Below are 20,606 nucleotides of genomic sequence, written 5' to 3'. Positions count from 1 at the left end.
CCCCGCGCCCCCTCCAAAACAGAAGTGCCCAGACCCCCGCAGGCCCCGGGCTAGACCAGAACCGCCTCTGGGCTGCGCGCGGAGCGGGCGCCCCTGGAAGGGGGAAACTGACATCCCATCAGGGTCCGCCCGCTCCGCTCCGCTGCGCGCCGCTCTCCCCTCCCGCCCCGAGGAGTCCGGCGACCGCCACCGCCACCCCCCGGCCGGCCTCCCGCGCTCCCGCCGCCGGGACCCTCAGCTTCCGAGGAGCCGCCAGCTCCCGACCCCCACGAAGATGGCGAGGAGGAGCCGCCACCACCTCCTGCTCCTCCTGCTGCGCTACCTGGTGGTCGCCCTGGACTGTAAGTTGCTGGGGTACCTCTACCCTCCCACCCAGTCCTGCTGAGACCAGCTTCCCCCAGTCTTCAGCCGCTAGAAGAAGGTCCTGGCGGAGGACTGTCCCCGGGACCTCGAACGGAAAGGTCTGCCTCGGGGCATCTGATTTCACACCCAGGGAGCCCAGAATTTGGGGTGCCTGCTGGGGCGGGGGTAGGGGGGGGGTTCGGAGGTCTTCTGTTTATTCTAAATAGTATCTGATTTGAACTAGTTAGAGAAAATTAAGGGTCCACACCAGCAGGTTCTCATAGTCTGGAAAAGTTGGGTTAAGTTTTTAGACACAGGGACGTGAACAGAATGCAGAACTCTCTAACTCCTTACGAGATGCTAAGATCCCAAGATGGCATCATCACTCGGAGGCAGGGGCCGGCCACACTCTAAGTACCAGAGCTGGGGGCAGTGTTAGAGTTTTCTTGGCGTCTGAAGGTCCCATTTGTGGCGGTAATACGCAGTGCACTTGGGGGCGCGTGGTGGGGGGGAATTCCTGGCTGCTGAAATAGAATTACTTTTATCCACTCCACCTGCACATCTTCATTCGGTTAGAGAAGTCTGGTCTGAGCGCCCCGGTCAGCTGCTGTGTCCTCAGGGGACTTCCAGCGGGATGGTTGTTAGAAAGTTACAGAAGCTGGATGATCGAGTGGCGGGGGGACGTCCCAAAGCCAATTTCACAGGATGGTTCTAAACAGGATTGTTATGGATCCTGGGCTCATAAGATTTAAAATCCTGGCAATATCTCCTCTTATTTTGTTTTCCTCCCGTTAACTTTTTAGAAAAATGGAGGAAATTGCAATAGATCTTAAGCACTTAGGCAACGAAGTTTTCCGTTTTCTTCGGTTTTTCCTTTTTTGGTTTTTCTTTCTTTTTCGTGTCCTTTTATTTATTTTTAATGGGATGGATTATTATTGTTGCTGTTCAAGTTCTGGTAATAGAATACTTAAAATAACCTGCAGGATGAGTGTTTAATAACATAATATAATGACTTTAATCTCACACCCTCATTGCCTGAGTTGCTCAGCTCAACCTGATGTGAGTTTTTGTCTCTTATTGGGGAAAAAGGTGCAAGTTGTCTCAGTGAAGGGACATGTCTGACTTACAGATAGAAAATCAAACCAGAAAGTCAAAGCTTCACAATAAAACCATCATGCGATTTTTTGAGATATCAATTGGTGTCATGTTGAGCACACAGAGAGAAAAATCACTAATGCCAAAAGGCAACAAAGAGCCAGGCTGGAGGAATTGTAACAAAACCACCAGGATAATTATATATTTCACTGACAGTCTTAAATTTCAAGTCAAAGGACTCACTTTAGAATGATCAGTAATTAAAAACAGAGAAAATGGTTTTACTCTGGTATTCCTATACAGTAATCAAAATAGAAACAGTACACCCTAAATTTGAAATTGGAGTCAAGAAATAACCCAGAGGCAAACACAGGCTTAGATGAATAAGCAAAATAAGCTCTTTTACAAGCTTTGAGTAAAGCTAACACATTGGCCTGCCTAATCCTGACTCCTATAGGGGATTAATTTGAAAGTGTGCAGGGATCTTTTTTGTATTGTTCCTGGGATGCCAAAGGCCTGGTATTGCAAGAATGTTTTATTTTGTTTTAAAATTTTACAGTAGTTTAGACTTAAAGAAAAATTGCAAAGGTGGTATAGGGAATTCCCCTAGAGACCGCACCCACTTCTCCCTATTATTAACATTTTACATTAGTGTTACAGAATCAGTTACACAGTTACAGAATCAGTATTGATACGTTGTTATGAACCGAAGTCCACACTTTATTCAGACTTTCTTCATTCTCTGCTAATGTCCCTTTCTGTTCCAGGAGCCCATCGAGGACACCACAGCACATTTAGTAGTCTTGTGTTCTTAGGCTCCTCTTAGCTGTGGCAGTTTCTCAGACTTCCCTTGTGTTTTTTGTTACTTTAACATGTTTGAGGAGTATTGGTGAAATATTCTGTAGAATGTCCCTCGACTGGTATTTCTCTGACACTTTTCTTATGACTAGACTGGGTTTATGGGTTGTGGGAGGAAGATATCCGAGGTAAAGTATGATTTGCATCACATCATATCAAAGGTACATCCTGGGAACATGACTTATCACTGTTGGAGTTAACCTTTATCAATCACCTGGCTGAGGTAATACATGATATAGGTTAACTTCCCCTCACCCCACTTCCTCACTGTATTTTTTGGAAGGAAGTCACTATGTGCAACCCACACCTAAGGAAGAAGAGTTATATTCTACTTCCTTGAGAGTGGAGTAGCTCCATAATAAATTCTGCTTGAAAGATGTGTCTCTCCCCCTTCCTCCATTCATTCATCCATTCATTTTTACATCAGTATAGGCTTATCAATATTTATTTTGTACTTTGGATTATAATCCAGTAGTTTTTTAAAAAGTTTATTTAATTGGAGGCTAATTGCTTTATAATGTTGTAGTGGTTTTGCCATACATTGACATGAATCAGCCATGGGTGTACATGTGTTCCCCATCCTGAACCCCCCTCCCACCTGTCTCCCCATCCCATCCCTCTGAGTCATCCCAGTGTACCAGCCCTGAGCACCCTGTCTCATGCATTGAACCTGGTATAGTCCAGTAGTATTTTATTTATTTTTTTACAATCTAAATTGTCCAACTTTGGCCATTGAGAGTTCTTTAAATTGGTTCCTATATCCCTTTGACATCCCCTCATCATTGTGTATGTATGTGTTTTTGTTTGTTTGTTTTTAGCACTTTCTTTCTTTCTAGTACCACAAAATGCTCCAGGCTGATCCTGTACATTTTCTGCTTCAGTTCCAGAAGTAGCCATTGCTCCAGGGATCCCTGGTTCCTGGATTGGAGAATGGCATTAGAAACCGAGATCTGGTACTATGTACACTCATTGCTTTTAGAATGTTTAGAAAAAAATAAGAATGTTCTTTGAGACTAAGTTTCACTCCACTATCCTATTTATGATTTTTTGACTCAGGTTTCACCTCCAGATTCAAAAACTATTGTTGTTGTTCAGTTGATAAGTTTTGTCCAACTCTTTTCGACCCCATGGACTGTAGCCTGCCAGGCTCCTCTGTCCATGGGATTTCCCAGGCAAGGATACTGGAGCTGGTTGCCATTTCCTTCTCCAGGGGATCTTCTTGACCCAGGGATCGAACCCATGACTCCTGAATTGGCAGGCGGTTTCTTTACCCCTGAGCCACCAGGGAAGGCCCCCAAAACTGTACTGAAGGCTAAATCTGTACTGAAGGAACAGTAACACTGTTCCTAGGACTTCCTTGTATATGCTCTCTTTTTAAGTTCTCAACAAATGCGTGAGATAGAACATATCTTCAACTTATAGAAAGGGTCCCTAAAGCTCAGAAAAGCTAAATTACTTGTCTAAGCTCACTTACTTAGGCTGGAAAGAGATGGAACTGAGATTTGAATATCAGAGAATTTGTTCCATGGATAACTGGCCTTCACTCCTTTCATTTTCTCGAGTACTTGACCCTTTTTTGCTACCTTCATTCAAGAAAAGACAGTGGATTCCTTATGCTGTGTTTATATATTCAGCTTCTTTGTATTCATCACAGATATGACTGTACCACTCTTTTGTCTCAGCCCTATTCTGCAAAATATCTTGCTCATTCCCATTCTTTCCTTTTACTTCTGTCTGTCAGTATTTGTTTCTTTTTTGGTAGTCAGGAGGATTGATTTTTGTTGTCATTGCTGTTTTTTAAATTTTAATTTCAGTGTACCTGTTGATAAATGGACAATTTATTTGTGCATTTAGTTGAATTATATTTTTCTTTCCCACTAAAATGGAAGCTCCATGAGGGAAGACATTTCTTGCTGTTTACTCACCACTATATGTCCAATGCTGAGCAAAGTGCTTGGTTAATGGTATATAAATATACATCAGTTAAATGGGAAGGGATATGGAGTGAGTGGAAGAAATATATGGATAGAATTAATGATTGCATTATAAATCATTATGCTCTAAGTTATTCCAAGGAGGTGAGATGTCAGAGTTCTCTGAGGTAACGATTAAGACAAGGAGTTGAATGTGAATGAGACCAGTGTGCTGTTCTTGACTCTACACAGCTAGTAGAAGACGGTCCTCAGATCTAGACTGGAACCCAAGCCAGGCAACTTGGTCTGAGTCTCTAATCTCTTACCAGCTGATAGGACAGTGGAGGGAGAGAGAGGTTTGTACCTTCTGCAAAATTATAAGGTTCTGTTTTATGATGGAACTGACTCAAAGCAGCACTCCAGGAAACCAGTGCCAGGAAAATTCTGCCCTCTGTCAACATTGCTAAGAACAAAACATCATAATCAGTTTGCCGAGGAGAACTTGTTCCATCTTGGCATAGTCAAGATGAATGCAAAGGCTATATTGGGCTTGCTGGTAGACCAGATAACCATTTCAGTATTGTAACAAACGACATTAGAAAGGGAGAAGTCAAAAGCAAAAATGTCAGCGTAAAGAGAACATTGAGTTCCCTATGGCTGAGGACACTCATTTATCCCTCCCTAGGGCTTTCCTCATAGCTCAGTTGGTAAAGAATCTGCCTGCAATGCAGGAGACCCCAGTTCAATTCCTGGATCTGGAAGATCCGCTGGAGAAGGGATAGGCTATCCACTCCAGTATTCTTGGGCTTCCCTTGTGGCTCAGCTGGTAAAGAATCTGCCTGCAATACGGGAGACCTGGGTTGGATCCCTGGATTGGGAAGATCCCCTGGAGAAGGGGAAGGCTACCCACTCCAGTATTCTAGCCTGGAGAGGTCCATGGGGTCACAAAGAATTGCACACAACTGAGTGACCTTCACTGTCCCTTTCAGGAGCAGCTCAAGGAGAGGAGCCTATATGAATGCACATGTATTTGCTCTGCCCATGGTTTCTATCACACCAGCTTCCTCCAGTGGGTCTCTTTGGTGGAGAAGATGTATTAGACCACAGAGGCAAGAGCTGCTGTGTTTGTTAAAGTCACACCAGCAGAAATCTATAAAAGCCATTCTTTACAATAACATTTCTTTTTTTATTATTTTTTTTATTTTTAAAAAATTTTTATTTTTACTTTATTTTACTTTACAATACTGTATTGGTTTTGCCATACATTGACATGAATCCACCACGGGTGTACATGCGTTCCCAAACATGAACCCCCCTCCCACCTCCCTCCCCATAACTTCTGTCTGGGTCATCACCGTGCACCAGCCCCAAGCATGCTGTATCCTGCGTCGGACATAGACTGGCGATTCGATTCTTACATGATAGTATACATGTTACAATGCCGTTCTCCCAAATCATCCCACCCTCTCCCTCTCCCTCTGAGTCCAAAAGTCCGTTATACACATCTGTGTCTTTTTTGCTGTCTTGCATACAGGGTCGTCATTGCCATCTTTCTAAATTCCATATATATGTGTTAGTATACTGTATTGGTGTTTTTCTTTCTGGCTTACTTCACTTTGTATAATCGGCTCCAGTTTCATCCATCTCATCAGAACTGATTCAAATGAATTCTTTTTAACGGCTGAGTCAAATAATTTCAAGATTTGTATGGAAATACAAAAAACCTCAAATAGCCAAAGCAATCTTGAGAAAGAAGAATGGAACTGGAGGAATCAACTTGCCTGACTTCAGGCTCTACTACAAAGCCACAGTCATCAAGACAGTATGGTACTGGCACAGAGACAGACATATAGATCAATGGAACAAAATAGAAAGCCCAGAGATAAATCCACACACCTATGGACACCTTATCTTCGACAAAGGAGGCAAGAATATACAATGGAGTAAAGACAATCTCTTTAACAAGTGGTGCTGGGAAAACTGGTCAACCACTTGTAAAAGAATGAAATTAGATCACTTTCTAACACCACACACAAAAATAAACTCAAAATGGATTAAAGATCTAAATGTAAGACCAGAAACTATAAAACTCCTAGAGGAGAACATAGGCAAAACACTCTCAGACATAAATCACAGCAGGATCCTCTATGATCCACCGCCCAGAATTCTGGAAATAAAAGCAAAAATAAACAAATGGGATCTAATTAAAATTAAAAGCTTCTGCACAACAAAGGAAAATATAAGCAAGGTGAAAAGACAGCCTTCTGAATGGGAGAAAATAATAGCAAATGAAGCAACTGACAAACAACTAATCTCAAAAATATACAAGCAACTTATGCAGCTCAATTCCAGAAAAATAAACGACCCAATCAAAAAATGGGCCAAAGAACTAAATAGACATTTCTCCAAAGAAGACCTACGGATGGCTAACAAACACATGAAAAGATGCTCAAATCACTCATTATTAGAGAAATGCAAATCAAAACCACAATGAGGTACCACTTCACACCAGTCAGAATGTCTGCGATCCAAAAATCTGCAAGCAATAAATGCTGGAGAGGGTGTGGAGAAAAGGGAACCCTCCTACACTGTTGGTGGGAATGCAAACTAGTACAGCCACTATGGAGAACAGTGTGGAGATTCCTTAAAAAATTGCAAATAGAACTACCTTATGACCCAGCAATCCCACTGCTGGGCATACACACCGAGGAAACCAGAATTGAAAGAGACACATGTACCCCAGTGTTCATCGCAGCACTGTTTATAATAGCCAGGACATGGAAGCAACCTAGATGTCCATCAGCAGATGAATGGATAAGAAAGCTGTGGTACATATACACAATGGAGTATTACAGTAACATTTCTTTACATCTCAGCAATGTAGTGACAGCACTGCTGAGCCAATACCCCAGGCTACCTGTATTGCCAGACTGATGTTTTGAAGAAGATAAGGGGGAGGGTGGAAAAGAGGAATCAGAATTTGGGTCAAGTGCTTTCTCTGGCAAAAAGAGAAAACTTAAAACTGGGCACTAGTTTCTTGGAAGTTGTTTCTGAGGTCAGAACTCAGAAAAACAGCCTAACTATATTAGTTTCTTATTGCCACAAAAATAAATTATCACACATTTAATACAACATGAACTTTTTATTTTAAAGTTCTAGAGGTCAGAAGTATGAAATAAGTCTCCCTGGGCTAAAATCAAGGTATGGGAGAGGTAGTGCTCCTTCCAGAGTTTCTAGAGAGAACCTATTTCTGTGCCTTTTCTAGCTTCAAGAGGCAAGCCATGGCCCCATTCCTCCAGATGCAAAGCCAGCAATGCCAGGCCACCACATCTCTGGTTCTCTCTCTTTTGCCTCCTTCTTCCATTTATCTGTGTGCATGCTCAGTCACTCAGCTTGTGGCCTCCTGGACTGTAGCCCACCAGGCTCCTCTGTCCATGGACTTTTCCAGGCAAGAATGCTGAAACAGGTTGCCATTTCCTACTCCAGAAGGATCTTCCCAACCCAAGGGTCGAACTCGAGTCTCTTGCATCTCCTGCATTGGCAGGCAGTTTCTATACCACTGTGCCACCTGGGAAGCCCCTTCCACTTAAAAGGATCCTTAAAATTATATCAGGCCCTCCTGGGAAATCTAGAATAATCTACTCATCTCAAGGGAAGCTAGTTAGTGACTAATTCCATCTACAACCTTATTTCCTATTTACCAAGTAAAGTAACATATTTATAGGTTTCTGGATTTAGGCTATGGACGCCTTTTGGGGGGGCCATTATTCTCTCTACCACACCAACCAAAATCAGAATGTGTGAAATCAGTGCTGTGGCCAAGAACATTCTAGAACCTATGGAACAACCATAACTCTTCCTTTTCAATTATATTGCTGCTTCTATATTTGCATTTTGGGAGTTGTATTTCAGATGGCATAGTGTACTAGTAAAGAGCATGTACTCTTTGCGACTCTTTGCAACCCCATGGACTATTCAGTTCGTGGAATTCTCCAAGGCAGAATACTGGAGTGGGTAGCCTTCCCCTTCTCCAGGGGATCTTCCCAACCCAGGGATTGAACCCAGGCATCCCACATTGCAGGCAGATTCTTCACCAGCTGAGCCACAAGGGAACCCCAAGAATACTGGAGTGGGTAGCCTATGCCTTCTGCAACGGATTTTCCCAACCCAGGAATCAAAGTGGGGTCTCCTGCATTGCAGGCAGATTCTTTACCAACTGAGCCATCAGGAAAGCCCCTTTAAATTATATTGCTGCTTATATATTTGCATTTTGGGGGCTGTATTTCAGACGGCATAGTGTACTGGTAAAGAGCGTGTGCTCTAATGCTGAGCTCTGTTCGTTTACTAGCTCTTTGACCTTGTACAAGTTCACTTGACTTTTTGTGCGTCAGCTGACTCATCTGTAACAGTGATAATTCCAATAACAGTACCGATAACCTCATAGAGGATGAGGGAGAAATAAACGTGTCCACACGTGTAACGCACTTAATAAACAGGTACTGTTATTACTGTTAAATTTGGGGGGCCATGAAGTTAAGCATTCGTATTATCGCTCATAATGGATTTCTGACATTTTTGAGAGTCATAGACAAAAACTATGCTGTTTCATAAGCATTTTACTAGTTTAAACAGCTTTGAGTGAAGCAGTAAGTTTCATTTACGTTCATTATTTTAAGAATTTATTTTAAGGGCTTCCCTGGTGGTTCAGTGGTTAAGACTCTGTGCTGTCATTGCAGGGGGCAAAGCTTTGATCCTTGGTCAGGGAATTAAGATGCTCCATGCTGCACATCATGGCTAAAAAAAAAGAAAAGTAAAATAGCTAGATTGAAAACTTTAAAATGTAAAAAAAAAAAATTGGAATATTTTTTAAAGTTTTATTACAAAACACACACACATTCATCTCTATATCTATGAAGGGTCCTACTGTAACTGGGTAGAGACGATGGAAGAGACCATTAGAGCCAACGACATACACGCACAGGTGTCCTTGGGGGAGAGTGAGAAGAAAGAGGGCGGAAGGATAAGAGAAGTTGCGTAGGGCCAGAGTGTGGACAGCAGCGAGGTGAGGGGCAGCAGGCGGAGGTGGACGCGCACATTTAGGGTTTTGAATTTATAGCAAGGAGAAGCCAGCGAAGGCTTTTGAACACTGAATGTCAGTCAGATTTGCATTTCAGAAAGAGAACACAGTGGGTGGAAGATGAAGAATGGGCAGAATAGGGTAGGTGGGGAGTTGAAGTGGGGAGACCAGTTGGATGCAGTCGGAGTGGTCCAGACAATTACTTGCCAAGTATGTCTTTTAAAAAAGCATTTATCTATATAGCTGGTTGTGCTGAGTCTTTGTTGCTGCTTGAACTTTTCTCGAGTTGCGGTGCGTAAAACTTCTCGTTGCCGTGGCAACGAGAGTTTCCTTGTCGCAGAGCAAGGGCTCTAGGGTGAGTGGGCTCCCGTAGTTGTGCCTCCCGGCTCTAGAGCACAGGGTCAGTACTTGGGATGCAGGGGCTTAGTTGCCCTGCAGCATATGGCATCATCTCTGATGAGGGATCGAACCTATGTCTCCTCCCTTGGCAGGTGAATTCATCACTGAGCCATCAGCGAAGGTCCTAAGTATGTCTTTTATGTCGTTTACTGAAATATATATATACACAATCATATATCATTAACCATGTACAGGTACCCACAGAAAATGGTTTGATTATTTGAAATGTAGTTTATTCAATTAAATAAGGGATTTGAAGAAAACTGCTCTTTGGTTTTTAAGGGATTAAAAAAAAATCATGTATACTGCAGGTGTTTCCAACTTTTTGTTCAGTTTGTATAAACATAAACATATATACATGTTTATGTATAAACATAAAACAGTACCTCCTTGGGTTACCAGTAATATGTCTCTTCTTTCAATGTTGTTCTCTTTTCCACTGCCTGAGTTTGTCTCCCATTAGGATTTTTTTTAAGTATTTTTAGAGTTTCCCCAAGTTACCACCCTTAGAAGGGTGATTTGATCAAATGTGATGGGAAGAAGAGTGGCTTTTTGTATTACTAAGAGGGTGAGTGTCTGCATGAGAGACAGAGAGGGAGACAGAGAGAGAGACAGAGAGAGAGACAGAGAGAGAGAGAGAGAGAGAGAGAGAGAGAGAGAGAGAGGGAGGATGTGTGTGTTCAAATGAAGGACTGCCGGCCGAACCACAAAACCCTACTCAGAATCTTCAAACCAGTAAGTAGATCAGAAATGTTCTGGATTTTCCTATGTTTTATGAGCAGAGAAGCAAAACCGTATCCTGAACCTATGAAGCAGGTCAAGAGCTACTCCCTGAAATAGAACCCTCCTCCATTGCTGGTGGGAATGCAATTTGGTGGAGTCACTGTGGAGAACAGTACGGAGGTTCCTTAAAAAAATATAGAACTACCAGCAATCCCACTATTGGGCATAGATCAGGAAAAGACAAACTCTAATTTGAAAAGAAATACACGCCGCATTTGTTCACTGCAGCATTGTTTACAAGAGCCAGAACATGGAAGCAACCAAAACATCCATTGACAGGCAAACGGACAAAGATGAGATGGTCCATACATGCAATGAAATGTTACTGAGCCGTAAAAAGAATGAAATAATGACATTTGCAGCAACATGAATGGACCTTAGGGATTATTATACTAAATGAAGTCAGACAGAGAAAGATAAATATCGTATAATATCAGTTGTATGTGGAATCCTCAATTTACAAAACAGAAATAGACTCACAGACATAGAAAACAAACTTATGGTTACTAAAAGGGAAGGATGGAGAGGGATAAATTAGGAGTTCGGAATTAATAGATACACACTGCTATATAATAATAAACAAGGACCCACCATATAACACAGGGAACTATACTCAGTATCTTGTAATAACCTATAATGGAAAAGAATCTGAAAAAGAACAGGTGTAGCTATGTTCACTTTGTTGTATACCTGAAACTAACACGACATTAGAAGTCAACCATGTGTAATTAAAAAATAACGATGTAAAGAACATTTTTAGGAAACAGCTCCTGCAGAACTCTATAATGTTCTAAGGGGTAGAATTTGAAGAGTCCTGATTCAAAGCATACTTTAACTCCTGGAAATTCCCTAAAACTGTTGAATAGAGGTAAACACTTCACTTTAAGTAAACAGGGGCCATTTATGCCTGTCCAGCTGCTTTCTCTAAATCTTCAGAGGTTCTCCTTCTGCTTTTGTTAACATTATTAATAGCCCAATGGGAAAGAAACTTTGTGGAGAAAAATGTCAAATATTTCCTTCAAGAAACTGGAAATGAGGAAACATGCAAGAGTGCACTATACGTGAGTAAATACAGTGCTCTTGAATGATTAAATGATTTAAAAAATAGCTACTCTCTTAGCTGTTCCCTGTCTGCACTCAAAAAATGCTGAGCAAGAATCCCCGTGAGTATAATAGACATGAGTTTTCGGCCTTAACTGAACGGTCTTCTTTCTCTGTCTCTCATATATCTTTGGCATCAGGATTTTGTTTCGTTGGAAAATCTGTTTTGTTTTAGTTTCTAAAATATCTTACAGGGATGGTCTGGGACAAATTTGTCTTTATACAGAGTGAGGAAGCCTCGCTGGCCTCTCTCCTTTATGCAAAGCGTTTCCAGTTTGCTGGCTTACATCTTGTCAAAATAGTCCCTGGCTGTCTTCAGTTTTAGCTTTCCTCACACTGTAAAAATTTTCTCTTTGCTTTATGGTATACGTAACCAAAGCCGAAAGTAGATCACTGTTAAATGCACTTGCTTACATGTTTGACAAAATTTATATATGTGATGAATTCAAGTATCACAGAAAAGTTGTCAAATGACAAATAAGTGTTATTTTCCAGTCCTTTTGACTTCTATTCCATTCCCCTTTCGTTATTTACTATTCTAATTGAGGTACAGTTGGTGTACAATATTTTAAAAGTTTCAGGTGCACAACAGTCACAATTTTTAAAAGTTATACTCCATTTATAGTTATTATGCCATATTGGCTGTATTCCCTGTGCTGTGCAATATACCCTTGTGGCTTATTTTACACTCAGGAGTTTGTACCTCTTAATCTCCTACTCCATCTTGTCCCTTTCTGTCACTCCCTCCTCTAGTAACCACCTCTCTCCTCTGGCGTTTGTTCTCTATACCTGTGATTCTGTTTCTTTTTTGTTATACTCACGAGTTTGCTTTATTTTTTTAGATAGCGTATATGTGATATCCTACACTAATTGTCTTTCTCTGTTTATTTCACTAATCATAATACCCTCCAAGTCCACCCCTGTAGTTGCAAATGATGACATTTCATTCTCTTTTTATGGCTGAGTAATATTCCATCATGTGTATACACATTCCACATCTTTATCCATTCATCTGTTAATAGACACCTAGGTTGCTTCTGTATCTTGGCTGTTGCAAATAGTGCTGCTGTGAACATTGGTCTGCATGTATCTTTTCGAATTAGTGTTTTTGTTTCTTCAGATACATACCCTGAAGTGGAATTGTTGGGTTACAGGATAGCTCTGTATTTAGTTTTTTAAGGAACCTCCATGCTGTTTTTCACAGTGACTGTACCAATGGCCATTCTTAACAATAGTGTATAAGAGTTCTCTTTTCTCTACTTCCTCATCAACTGTGTAGCCCACTTGTAAGTTTTTTGCATGTGATTCCAGAAAACCTATAAGGGGAAATGTAGTTCCAGCATATCTGAGCATACTTGTAGCATTTCTTTAAAAATCAGGTTTTACTGTGCTTAATGTTCTGCATGTTCCAACAAATCATATCATATTATGTATAGTATTCTGTGCTTTCCTACAAAATTCTGGTTTTACTTGTGACTAAAGCCACAGCCTGGGCTTCCCAGGTGGCCCTAATGGTAAAGAACTTGCCTGCTGCAGTGTAGGAGACTTGGGTTCAATCCCTGGGTCTAGAAGATCCCCTGAAGGAGGGCATGGCAAGCCACTCCAGTATTCGTGTCTGGAGAGTCCCATGAATAGAGGAGCCTGGGAGGCTACAGTCCATGGGGTCACAAAGAGTTGGACATGACTGAAGTGACATAGCACGAAACCACAACCCAAAGCTAGGTTGCCAAATGGGAATCGTGATAACATATTGAAGAGACCTTTTAAAAACCTGATAGCTCAGTTGGTAAAGAATCCGCCTGCAGTTCAGGAGACCCCAGTTTGATTCCTGGGTTGGGAAGATCTGCTAGAGAAGGGATAGGCTACCCACTCCAGTATTCTTGGGCTTCCCTTGTGATCCAACTGGTAAAGAATCCGTCTGCAATGCAGGAGACATGAGTTCGATCCCTGGGTTGGGAAGATCCCCTGAAGAAGGGAAAGGCTACTCACTCCAGTATTTTGGCCTGGAGAATTCCATGGACTGTATAGTCTGTGGGGTTGAAAAGAGCCGGACATGACTGAGCGACTTTCACTCAGTTGCTGGCGAGAGAAGAGAGGGCCAGTTGGTGAGCACGTGGGAGAAATTGGAAGATTAGTACTGACACATATACACTATCGATACTGTACTATAAAATAGTTCATTAGTAGAACTAATGAGAATCTCCTGTGTACCACAGGGAACTCTCCTCAATGGTCTGGGGTGACCTGAATGGTAGGAAGTCCAAAAGGGAGGGGGTATATGTATATGTGTGGCTGATTCATTTTGCTGTATAGCAGAAACTAACATAGCAGCATTGTAAAGTAACTATACTCCAATATAAATTAATTTTTTAAAAACAAAACAGAACAATACTTTTTTGTAACCAAACAAAAAAAAAACCTTATGCCAAGATGCAGTAAGGATGATCTTCTAGGTAAAATCACTAAATAGAAGTAGTGAAATCAAGTGATATAACGCAACAGAGGGAAATAAACTCCCAAACAAGTGATCAAAACTAGAAAGAGAGGAATTCCAAGGAGACCCAAAGAAAAAATCCAAAGAAGAGAGTAAGGGCTGACACCCAGACAGGGCGGAGACACCAGCTCCAGCTAAGATTTACAGACAAGTGCGAGCTGCTGCTATTTTTAAAAGAGACCAAAGAAGTCATGACCATAAATAAAATTGGAACACGTTAACCTACTGGAAAAATGCTAAATTTGAAAAGAGAGAATTGTGTTTATATTTTTAAAAAAATGCTCTAGAGGCACTTTAAAATAGGAATGGATTTTAATCAGAAGTAGAATGGACGCCATGAAATAAACAGTGACTCAAGTGTAAATAAACACTGATCTGTTTAATCCAATAATGTAATTACTGGTCACTGGTAAAGACCCCGATGCTGGGAAAGATTGAAGGCAGGAGGAGAAGGGGACAACAGAGGGTGAGATGGTTGGATGGCATCACTGACTCGATGGAGATGAATTTGAGTAACCTCTGGGAGTTGGTGATGGACAGGGAGGCCTGGCGTGCTGTGATTTATGGGGTTGCAAGAGTCGGACACGACTGAGCCACTGAACTGAACTAACTATTCCATTATTTAATCCAATAATCTAAGCACAGTGAGCTATTCCATAAAAATATGTTAAAAGTTTTATGTAAACTGATTGGAGTTGTGGGATCTTTGTACTTTGACCCCATATAATGTTTTTGGTGCCAGAAGAAGTCAGGTTCTTTTGTGTTTGTGCCCCAAGTGCCTGTAAGTGTGTGTATGGGAGTGAACCTCTGTGCCATTTTACCTTGTTAGATGTTTCTCCTTTCCAAGGCACATCTTTGCTACCATTGTTGTCCTTGTCCAAATGTTCTCCATGTTGCCAAACACAATTGCCCTTTAAAGGTCTAACTCCAGAATCCCTGACCTCTTCTTTTAAGTCTTTCCAGCCCATCCATTTTTCAGAGCCGGAGTCTCCTGCTGGTTATAATCCTGGTGCTCTTGCCATGTAGCTGCTTCTCTACAGCACTTGTTGGGCTGTACTCTTACCATTTTACACCTGCATCTCTGGACTGTGAGTTTGCTGAGGGCAGAGACAACACATCTTTGTGTCCCTGGAACCCAGCATAGTGGCTGTCACATAGTAATACTGGTTAAAAGAAAGTAAGTAACCTGGAGTTTGTGTATTTGCCTCTTAGCTTCATACAACTACAAATTTTTTTAGTCATGAAAATCCCAGGAGACATGTAAAATTCATAGTCCTTAATGAGTGCATTTAGAAAAGGCAGGGGAACCAGAGATGAGATGGTTGGATGGCATCACCGACTCAATGGACATGAACTTGTGCAAACTCCAGGAGATAGTGCAGGACAGGAAAGCCTGGCGTGCTGCAGTCCGTGAGGTCGCAAAGAGTCAGACAGGACGTGGCAACTGAACAACAGCAGCAACAATGAATGTGTAATTTTATTGCTCCTCAAACTCCCTCCTTCCTTATTAACTGTGACCTCCCTATAGTTACTGGGAAGTATAGGGACAGGTCTGCCTTGATCAGGTGCTGATTACCTGATGCCTCCTTGTATCATAAAAACACATAAGCTTCTCCTGAATTGATAAGCATTGATTATAAACTCATAGGATGTTACAGAGTTCTAAAAGAATTCTCTGGAGCAAGGGATTCCAGACTTTCCCCTCATGGTCCTATCCCCTTGCCACTCAGTTGATATCATAGCAATTTGTGTCCCCAAAGGGACAAACACTTAATGTTATTTTATTTGTAAATGTTTTTATTATTTATTTGTGCCAGATAAACAGTTGGGGCATGTAGGGTCTTCTCGTTGCAGCACAAGAACTCTTATTGTGGCCTGTGAGATCTAGTTCCTCATCAGGGCTTGAACCTGGGCCCCCTGCATTAAGAGCTCAAAGTATTAGCCACTGGACCACCAGAGAGATCCCAGATGTTTCTGAAGAGAGATGAGAGGACAGGGCCTGATGAAGTGATTTTTATCTCCGAACCAAAGATGGTTTCCCTAGGCATTCTTCTTCAGTAACCGTAACATCTTCTTGTGGGATGTGCTCAGTAGCACTGAAAAAACTTCCTCAGAATCCAGGTGACTCATCATCTTAGTTCAAAGGTATTATCACATAGTTCAGCATCAGGCAAATGCCAGGATTAGAGACATTCTAAGAATCTCAGCTCTGTTGTGCTGCTCCCCGGCCCTCCACTGAAAGCTGTCTGAGGATGCTGTAATGTTCAAAAATCACTGTTTGGATCAGTGATCCTCAATGTTTTTTTAAATTCTGTATTCTACTTTTTTTTTTTTTTTTACGAGACTATGTCCCAACATTTAAGTTTTTGTTTGTAAATTATATATGTGTGTTTTTGTATCAATATTTTACATTAATTATAAAATGTACATAAATAAATATTAAATGAGATGATGAAAAATGAATGCTCATACCTTTGGGTGGAAATGAGGTGGTGGTAGCCTTCTATTATAGAATTTGATGACGCCTCTGTAATTAAACCACTGTGGAACTGGTACATGAAGAGGCTGACAAACGGATGGAACAGAACATGAAGTCCAGAAAGTGGCCTAAGTTCATTTATAGATTTAGAAAAGTTAGGGATAAAGATGGGCTTCCCAGGTGGCACAGTGGTAAAGAACCTGCCTGCCAATGCAGGAGACACAAGAGATGCCAGTTCAGTCTCTGGGTTGGGAAAATCCCCTGAAGGAGGAAATGGCAACCCACGCCAGTGTTCTTGCTGGGAGAAAGCCCATGGACAGGGAAGCTTGGCCGACTGCAATCCATGGGGTCACAACAGAATCGGACACAACTGAGCAGCGGTAACAGTTGAAGGGATAAAAAGAGCTCTATCTATCTATACCGACCTTTCTCTATGTCTGTATCCATCCATCCATCCATCCATCTGTTTATCTACATATAAAATGGTAGCATCTCAAACTATCGAGAATTCTTAATAAATATTGTTATAACAGTTGTGCAGTGATTTAAGGGAAATTGGATCTGATCCTGATAGTGTACATGGGGGCAGAGTCCAAATGATTCAGAGGTTTAAATGTACGTAGATTAATAAATAAGACCATTACCCCCCAACAAAATGAAACGAAACATGGTACAGTCTTCTGTGGACTGGACTATATATCCAAAGAGTGTTCGCATGAAAAAATAAAACACTATACACAAATCAAAAGTTAAATGTTTAATTGGCAAAAGATGTTTGCAATTTAAGCCTCAACCAAAGAGTATTGTCACTGATATAACAAAGAGCCCCTAAAAATGGAAATAAAAATTAAAAGTGCAGAATAGAAAAATGGCTATGGGTGCACACAGACATATACTCATGCACGCATTGACATGCACCTGCAAGCCCCAGAGAGTTCCTGGAAGAGCAATTCAAATGGCTCTTCAAGCATAAAGTTCTTGGGAATTCCCTGGTGGTCCAGTGGGTGAGACTCTGAGCTTTCAGTGCCAAGGGTCTGCGTTCAGTCCCTGATTGGGGACCTAAGTTTCCCCAAGCTTCTCAGCGAAACAAACAAAAACCTGCAAGTGTGAAGCTCTGTTCAACATAACTTGAAATGTAAATAAACCGCCAAAAAGACAGCATCTCCTGCCTCGGATTAGCAAGAACTAAAACACGTAACTCATCTGCATACTCTGTTATTGAGGCAGAGTGGAAACAGGCATTTCACACAGTCCCGATGGGCTGTGCAGTGATGTGTCTGCTCTCAAGTGGAGTTCAGCAACATACAGAATTACGTACCTACCCTTTGACTCATCAGCCCCCCTATGGGGAACCAGTTCCAGAGTTGTACAAAACAGGACATGATTCATGCATAGTATTATTTATTTCAAAATTATTTATTATAAAAAATTGAAAATCACATACCCATCTAAAGGGGGTGGCTGAATAAATAACAGAAATTATTTATTATAAAAAAGATTGAAAATAATCAAGTGCCCATTAATAGGATATTAGCTGAATAAATAACAAAATTGTTTGCAGTGCAGTCACAAAGAGGAATGAGGGTGATCTTCGTATATGGACATAGTAAGTGAAAATAGCAAGGTGCAGAACTGTATGGTTGCACAGGCTACCTTTTTCGTAAGAAAAATACTGGGAAGTTAAATGAAAACTTTTCAAAGTGGGTGGAAGGGACAGGAATAGGATGGATTTCCCTTAAATTATTATACAGATTTGATTTTGAAAACTTTAAGATTATATTTAAAAGACAAAATTTATTAAAGCATCCGTCACTGAAAATTGAAAACAGATAGAGATGAACCTACTGTATGTCAAACCAGAGAGGTAACCACATAGAGGAAAGAATTACTCCAGTTTGAGCTTAACACATAATATCACACTGAATAGTAGGATGTACTTTAAGTATGAATAAAACTACAAATACTTTTGTAACCTAAAGTAATTTCAGATAGCAGTTTTGCTCTTTTGAAACTACTTTGTATTACAAACCAATTCAAATCAGTGGTTTATGAATACAAAGAGATCAGGATTTTCAGTGTGGGAAAATATACTATCAGGTATATAATATTTTTAATGCTAAGAAAAGCCCTATAATGTTATATTTGAACTGAAAATAGCACTATGAACTCATCATGCTCTTTTCAAGAGCAAGAATTTGAAAAAGAATAGATATGTATGTATATAACTGAATCATATTGCTGTACACATTAAACTAACAACATTATAAATCAACTATACTTTAACTTAAAAAAAAATACAAAAATAGAGCAACGCATTTCTTGTGTCTGTCCGCTAAAAAAGCCTAGATGAAATCACAGCCGTTACCAGTCAGCTTTTATGAAGTAATAAGGAATCTCCAGATCTCAGTAGTTTGCAACCGTATGCATCATTTTTGCTGGCATTCAGTTTTGGTGACTCCAGGTCAGCTGCTGAATCTCTGTTCTGTACGTCGCCTCATTCCAGGCCTCAGGCTGAAGGAGCTGGCCCCGTGTGGGAGAGACAGTCCTTGTGGCCAAGGGCAAAGCAGGTGGCGGTGGTTCAGTTGCTCAGTTGTGTCTGACTCTCTGTGACTCCATAGACTGCAGCACACCAGGCTTCCCTGTCCTTCACTATCTCCCGGAATTTGTTCAAACTCACATCCATTGAGTCGGTGATGCCATCCAACCATCTCATCCTCTGTCATCCTCTTCTCCCGCCTTCAATCTTCCCCAGCATCAGGGTCTTTTCTATTGAATTGGCTCTTTGCATCAAGAGGCCAGGGTATTGGAGCTTCAGCTTCGTGAAGAAAAAAAAAAAAAAAACACAGTTACCATTCTGATCACCATCTTAACTGTCAGTTGCTTCTTACTCCGATAGTTGGCAGTCAATAGAAAGGCGCTGATTTCCTGATTTCCTTTATGTTTACATATCTAACCACATAGCCTTAACAAGGAAAGGTTCTTCTTTATAGAATTCAAGCTAATGAATGTGCAAAGATAAGAGAAAAAATAGAATCTAATTATCAGTATCTTACAATTTGTAATTGGTTTAGGATATGATTATTAATGGGTAAAAACATTAGAAAAATGGTTGATGGGAAAGTTTACAATAGAAGGAACAGTCTGTTCATCACCTGAAATCACTAGTTAATCTTACCCTCATTAAAAGTGGGACAACCAAAGATTCAGTGATATGATAGGAAGGATATAGGGTTAGGAAACAATGTAGTATTCTGGCGGGCATTTGTGCTAAGTTACTTCAACCATGTCCGACTCTGCGACCCCATGGACTGTAGCCCACCCGGCTTCTCTGTCCATGGGATTCTCCAGGCAAGAATACTGGAGTGAGTTGCCATACACTCCTCTAGGGGATCTTCCCAACCTGCGTTTCCTGCATTGCACAGAGATTCTTTACCGCTGAGCCCGTAATATTTTTGGCCATCCTTCAAAAACAAAACAAAAGTGACCGTCCCTTGAATCAACCCTCTAGGCAAGCTGACTTCTTGAAGGTGAGTAGATGCATAGGATAAATGACCGCAGGAAGGGTCAAACCCAGAAACTGGGTTTTTCTGCAGAATAACTGACCAGGTTTCTGCAACAAGTCAACGGCATGAAAGGAAAAAAAAAAAAGTAAATGGAAGAAAGAGTAGGTTAGGTCTTTAAAACAAACAAGATTAAAACGACATAAAAATGAAACAAGACAAAAAGCCTACAAAGCCAATGTAATGTTGAGACATGGTTTGGATTCTGATTCAAATGAGACATCAAGGAAATTGGTCTAGGATTGGATATCACAGGATTGCAAAGAGCAGGACGCGACTGAGTGACTGAACAACAATAAAAGAAATTATTTCGAATTTTGTTAGCTGTTCTAATGATGTTGTACACATATGTCTTCAATTTGAGTTGATACTTAAATAATAAAGAAAAAAATTTAATGTGTGTGATTTACTTGAAAATTTCTCACCAACAAAAAAGCAATAGATGTCAATGTGGCAAAGTCTTTATAACAGTTTTTTTTTAACCAAATAATGAAATATGGGGCTT

General features: G+C 40.9%; 1 protein-coding gene across 1 annotated transcript in view; it reads left to right on the top strand.

Annotated features, from left to right (window-relative positions):
- Window positions 1–243: 243 nt before the first annotated feature.
- Window positions 244–20,606, top strand: part of JAM2 (junctional adhesion molecule 2) — an 80,960-nt gene continuing 60,597 nt past the window's right edge. Inside the window, exon 1 of the mRNA XM_068978360.1 lies at window positions 244–341. Coding sequence (XP_068834461.1) covers window positions 275–341 — 67 coding nt within the window. The 5' untranslated portion in view covers window positions 244–274. The remainder of the gene's footprint in view (window positions 342–20,606) is intronic.

This window comes from Capricornis sumatraensis, chromosome 1, assembly GCF_032405125.1.
Source record: "Capricornis sumatraensis isolate serow.1 chromosome 1, serow.2, whole genome shotgun sequence".
Taxonomy (NCBI): Eukaryota; Metazoa; Chordata; class Mammalia; order Artiodactyla; family Bovidae; genus Capricornis; species Capricornis sumatraensis.
This window is presented reverse-complemented; position numbering and strand designations above follow the sequence as displayed.